The 6,017-nt window shown below is 45.3% G+C and overlaps 2 protein-coding genes across 2 annotated transcripts in view; both read right to left on the bottom strand.

The window, feature by feature from the left end:
• Positions 1-6,017, bottom strand: part of LOC102859098 (guanine nucleotide-binding protein G(s) subunit alpha isoforms XLas-like) — a 52,618-nt gene that overhangs the window by 12,122 nt on the left and 34,479 nt on the right. Inside the window, exon 3 of the mRNA XM_006896920.1 lies at positions 3,016-3,088. Within this exon, the coding sequence (XP_006896982.1) occupies positions 3,016-3,088 (73 nt within the window). The remainder of the gene's footprint in view (positions 1-3,015; positions 3,089-6,017) is intronic.
• LOC102853393 overlaps positions 5,804-6,017 on the bottom strand; it is a 13,337-nt gene continuing 13,123 nt past the window's right edge. The window contains exon 6 of the mRNA XM_006896913.1: positions 5,804-5,916. Within this exon, the coding sequence (XP_006896975.1) occupies positions 5,804-5,916 (113 nt within the window). The remainder of the gene's footprint in view (positions 5,917-6,017) is intronic.

Below are 6,017 nucleotides of genomic sequence, written 5' to 3'. Positions count from 1 at the left end.
AAAACACCCCACACAGCCTGTCTATCTTCCTACACGGCCACGGCCAGAACTGGCATCAGCCGCCATCCTCCCGCTACATGGCAGCTCTCCACGCTGGCTGGGCTGGGCTGGCCCTCCGGAGGCTGCAGGCGGCCACGAGGGACAGGCCCGCACCTCTGCTGCAGTATTAGCTGGGCCCCCTGGAGACTCCAGCCTGATGCAGAAGGGACGGATAATTATTTTCTTGAGCTTTCCACTAAATGTGCAAGCATCAGGGAGGCAAAGCAGTGATTCAGTTCACAGGTCTTTAGAGAGGGCAGTGCCAAGGGCTCCCATCCCCCCCCCCCACATGCTTGTAAGACTGCTGCAGTGCCGGCAGATGGGAACACAGGGCCCTGACTTTGGGGGACAAAACTATTGTCACCCCTTCCTGCAGCTGGGGCACCCACCTTTCCAAGTCTTTTCATATGTAAGTAATGCCCCACCCCCACCCTACAAGTTGTTATCTGTGAGCCGTTGGACCAAGAGGTAGCAATTAAAAAAAACCCCAAAAGGGAAAAAGAGAACCAAAGGATAAAACCCCCATTTCCCCTCCCCCAAAACAACAAACCCCAAAGACAAGTAAAGTCCCTCTGCCCCCTGGAAGGCAGGGTGTGTGTGGGGGGATGGCTAAGCGCCCCCCTCCTACTCTGGTTGTGTGTGACCAGGAGCCAAGCTCAGACCCACCTCCCTGGGGTTTGGTTTCCTTTGCATTAAATGTGAGGAAGAGAGGAAGCTTTGAGGCAGGAAAAGGCACACGTGACCTTTGCATTGCTGAAGGTCAAATTAATATGACATGTTTCTCTAAAAATGCAGGCGCCTGGCGGGTCGCGAAGGCACATTTCAGAGTGTGGCCCAGCTCCATCAAGGCGCACACTGAGAGCAAGCGAGACCAGGTCCCATGGTCTAGAACATTCTCTAGTGCACAGATGCCGCCCTGTCCCAGGGAATCCCTTATTAAGGAGGACATAGCTTTTGTCGCAATACTGCAGTGAGGAAAAAGATTTTAAAAAAAGGACAGGAGAATCTCAGTCGGAGATAAAAATAAAGTTATCAAGGCTTCCACGAAGAATTCCCCTGTATGTCATTTTCACAGGCTAAATTTAACATCCTCAGAGATTACCTATGGCTTCCTCTACAAAGCCAGGGAACTGGGGATGTCGCTTCCTCTTTCCAGAAAGAGAACAGAAATCCAGGGCCACGCTGCAGAGTGACTTTTCAATTCCTGGACATTTCTTGTTTCTGCTGGGTCTCAAGGAAAACAGTGGCTGCTGTATCTGTAAAAATGCTAGCTCTGTCCAGTTTTACTCAATATTTACCCAGAGGGTACATGGCCAAATTATTATTTATATATTGTAAATAAATTTTTTTTTCTTAACTAGCCTCATTCTGAAGAAGGCCCCACCTCCACTCCTACAAGTTCGGGGACAAATGCCTCAAATTTAAAGGGTAGCATTGTGGGGTAAAAGCCCCCTATTGAGATGTTTATTTATGGCACTACCTGTTGGGTTTTCAGAGTGGGTGTGTCAAGACTCAGAAATCTCAGGGCTGTTTCTGTGACAAGTGAAGATGACTTAAACACCCCAAACGTGCTTATCGATGACTCATTCAAAGTCATTCATAAAACTGTTAAAAATCACTATCTGTCTGAATTCAGGATTGGGGGGAGGGGGAGAGAATTAAAAAGCACTACAGAACACAGCTGTCCACTGGTATGGATAAGGTCAATGACCTCGAACCCTGGGCTGTTTGACGGTACAGAGTCTAGAATTTTCCATACGGAAACTGCCTTTAAACGGCAATTCCTTGGTCTCTGTAAAGATGATAAAAAAACTTCACCTGGCTGGTTTTGACTTTATTTTGGGGCATAATTAAATGAAAACTGTCATTCAGACTCAATCTCCTCCTTTGCAAACAGGAGGAGGAAGGCAATAGGGGTTAACCAGTTAGTGCGTTAGTGCGAAGGCTGCGTCGGGGGCTGTGATCTAGTGGTAGTCATTGTCCTCATACCCACCAAACCCCCACAAACAAACCAACACAACAGGGCCGGGGTCAGGTTCAAGCTCTCCTTTCACCTTGACTGAGGGAATCTTGGTGCAAAAAGTCAACTGTCCCACTACAATGAACTTTTCATACCTATCTTTTACTTCTGTAATAAAAACTCTAAAAAACCAAATGCAAAATAAAGAAAACCAAAAGCCCAACACAAACACATACAAGCCCACAGATATTTTTTCTCACTGCAGTACTGTCACAAAGTCCTGTGCCTCGTGCCTGGGATGGCCGCTTCGAAAAGAAAAAAAAAAAAAAAAAAAAGCAAAGCCTTTCAAGGGGCCAGCCTTTCCATCATGCCATGTGTCCTCCTAATTTCTCTGGGCAGAAGGGTACATTTGGGGAGAAAAAAAAGAGCTTAAAAGGATCTGTCCATTATGTTAAAATTCTGAGGGGGTGCGTGGCTGGTTAAGGAGGACTGCCACTTTCAACTGTTTTAGTGCAGGATGTCATTGAAACAATGTTTCCCTAACGGTTTTCAGTTTGGTTCACTGCTGGCCTTGAGCTGCGACCCCAGCTCTGCAGAGGTCAGCCTGTGGCCCCGGTGGCCATGTTGGAGAGACACAGCTGAAGGGCCAGCAGGTCTGCCGTAGAGGACCTGGCCAGAGACGCTGTCATAGGGTCAAATGCTGTAGACGGTTCTCCACACTCAGGAACTCTTTTCCTTGCAGAGGGGCCATGTTTGGCAAGCATACTGGTGTTACAAAAATAGTCATTTAAAAAATATATATATGTGTCTGCTGCACCAAAGATTGAAGAAAAGGTAGGTGGGGCAGGGATGGGGGGGGGCCCTAGTGAGTTCTTCCTAGGATTTTTAACATGCAGTTGGAAAGCTTAAGTGAAAGGTGGCTGCCCAGCCCCAAAACAAAAATCTACCTAGCTTTCTAAAGATTAGCTGGGATCCACTTTTGTCACTGTGTTCCCTTGGCCGGATTTGACACTTACTCTCCATTAAACCCATTAACATGCAGGATCCTCATTTGCTTCACAATGGTGCTTTTACCAGATTCTCCAGCACCTGGAAAAACCAAAGCAAGGCTCAGGTTACCAAGGAGGCATTTCACACGCTCTGGGCAAGGAAGAGGGGAGCTGTTGCCGCCGCTTGCTGCTTCTTTGCTTTTCCATATAAGCGCCACAGAAAAACACAAACACATGGACACAAAGACAAGCTTGCAAGGTCTCTTTGACACTTTTGACGCAGAGAAAACGAACTGAACGTCTACCTCTGTGTCTGCCTGCGTATTTCACCATCAGAACAACAAACAAGAATTACAGGAGTTTTTGCTGTTGGTTTTCTTTTTTGTTTTGTGTTTTAAGTTTTGGGTGGGTTGTTTTGGTTTTGCTTTTTAAAAAATTGCAGGATGGAGAAGGCAAAGGGCAGAGAGAAGGAATGACGCAATTTTGTCGTGGGGGGGGGCGAGTGAAGAGAATTGAAGTTAAACATCAAAACAGAATCCTCTGGATGTGAGCAGTCCTTGGTAAGATGTATACATGATGCAGCCAGCCACATAATTCATTGTTTGTCAGATGTTTTGTGGTTAAAATACTCAGGAATACAATGCAGTCCACTGCAGTCTCCCCTACATCACGTCCCAATGCATCACTCCCCCCCAAAATATGTTCATGATGCAGTTTATCCCCAGGCAAGTTTCTCTCCTCTTGGGCCACTTAAAAAGCCAGCCCCAAACCCATAAGGTTACACTGTATCTACTGACTCCCCCCTCCCTTCAAGATATCTTTCTAAAGATAATTTCTTTCTGGCTACAGCAATCATATTGCTGGGGAGAATGGAAGACCTTCAATTATCTGCCATCTCCTCCTATCAATAAGACAACACATTTTAATCTCAGATACAGTGCTTGAGAACAACCATGTTACCACGAGGCTCCCCGCAGCAGCAATCATGGTGAGGAATAAAAGGACGAGGCTGAAACTGTCACGATAAATATTCCTGGAAACCAGGGAATTGCAAAGATTCCAAGCCCTTCCCAACTAAAACAGTAAAAAGGAACACACATGCCTCCATTTTAAAATCACCTTTCATGTGCAAAAATACATTTGTGGAAAAAACACATTTCTACTAAACAAGGAGGATTGGCTGCTGTTTTTCCATGATCTTTTTTGTCCTTTTTCAGACGTACCTCTCCACAACAAATAATCCTTGTCTGCTGCCCCCCCTTCTTCTGTGCATTTGTTAAATGATTGCGCTGCATGCCTCCCCCTTCTTGCCTTATTCACAATGATCAATATTTGTAAAAATTCAAATTAGTTTCCCCAGAAAGACTGATTTCAAAGCAAAACACCCGCTCTTAATGAGCTAAACTCTCAAGCATTAAAATATAAAAATTAAAATATGTCAAGATTCCCCTGAATGAAGACAATCAGGACCCCCCAACAACTTCATGTTCTGATGTGAAAATGTGCAAGGCCCTCCCCTCAGAGGCGGGAAGGGATCTGTGCCTCAGTTTCCACACTGGTGAAATTCCAGGGTTTGGCCTGAAGAACAACTTGTAACAGCTTTTGTGCTTCTGGGATTGGCTCAGCTGCAATGTCCTTTTGATACTGAGGAAAAAGACAACTTAGGCCTAATTCTTTTTCCACTTTCTGGGGGAGGGGGCATTTTTTGGTGTGACTTATCACGTATGACTGCAAACTGTCCCTGACATATGGGGGGGAAAGACCCCTCCCAGAGGCTACCATCAGGGCTGGACTATGTCACAGTTACCCCCCCCCACCACCTCAATGCAAGGTGTGTTCATATTAGTAGCCTCAAATTAAGTGATTTTGTAATAATTTGCACAAAAGGTGTTAGAAATGTAAGGTACCATCAACACCACAATTGGCTTATATCAGGATTCAGGTTGCATGACTTCAGTCAAAAGAAGAATTCTAGACTTTTCCAGGCTTTCTGCTTTGAAATCAAATAGCTCTATGCATGTTAACATTGGCATAGCATAATGTAACCCTTCAAAGTTTCAGTCAAGACCTCAACGCGCACACCACTTAATTACTGGAACTGCAAATGAAAAAAACACCAGAGACTTATTTTCACGTCATTAAAAATTTTCTGCTTTATGTAAACCTGGGCCCAGGAGAACAAAGGCATGACCCATCCAAAAAAACATAGCCAACCCACCCCAGACACCAGCACAAAGGAGAGAGGCCTTTTACATTTACCTACAACCAAGCTGGGCTTTTTGTTGTTGAAATGTGAACACAACTGGGTGTTAACCTAGCAAATTAATAGATTGATTCAGATTGCCAGATTACTAAATGATAGCCCCCTCTAATTACTCCCCTTGTAATTTCTCTTGGACACTGCAATGATTTGAGTTTTGCTTCTTTTTTTTCTCCAAAGCAGCACCTTTGAAGAAAAAAAAAAAGGGGGGGAGAAAGGGCCATCTCCTCATATTTAACCCCCTTGGCTCCCCTTTTTATTGCCCAAAAGGCGCAGTTTAGAATATAGGAAAATACACAGAACCAGTCAACCAAACGTCATCTGACAACTAATTAGTGTCTTTCCATCGCCTCCACCTGGAATAGAAGGTCTTAAAGTGCTCAAGCCGCCCCCCCCCTTGAGAAGGGGGGGGAAAAAAAGGAAAAGAAAAAACGCCATTTCCAGACCAAGAAGCCATTTCCAGACCAATGTCATTTTCCAGTTTTATGTGATGTGTGAATGTGTTTTACCCCCCCTTTTTTTGTTCACCCTGACAAAGCACCCCGAGTGTGGCGACTAACGCAGAATGCGTGTGTGCGCGTTTTTACTGGTCGACTGCGGGAGGGCGCAGCTGGGGGGGGCAGCTGCCACAATTAATTCTCTTCTCTGCTTTTCAAAACCCTGCATATCTGGAGAGGGAAAAAAGGTCATACTGTAAAAATGACGTGTCACTTGGCTTCACTGGGCACTTTGCGTAGTAACTCTTTTCTCCTTTTTTTCGCTCTTTTCC

Source organism: Elephantulus edwardii, unplaced genomic scaffold (genome assembly GCF_000299155.1).
Source record: "Elephantulus edwardii isolate Elephantulus edwardi_28Jun2011 unplaced genomic scaffold, EleEdw1.0 scaffold00193, whole genome shotgun sequence".
Lineage (NCBI taxonomy): Eukaryota > Metazoa > Chordata > Mammalia > Macroscelidea > Macroscelididae > Elephantulus > Elephantulus edwardii.
Note: the sequence above shows the minus strand (reverse complement) of the source record. Positions and strands in the feature narration are given on the sequence as shown.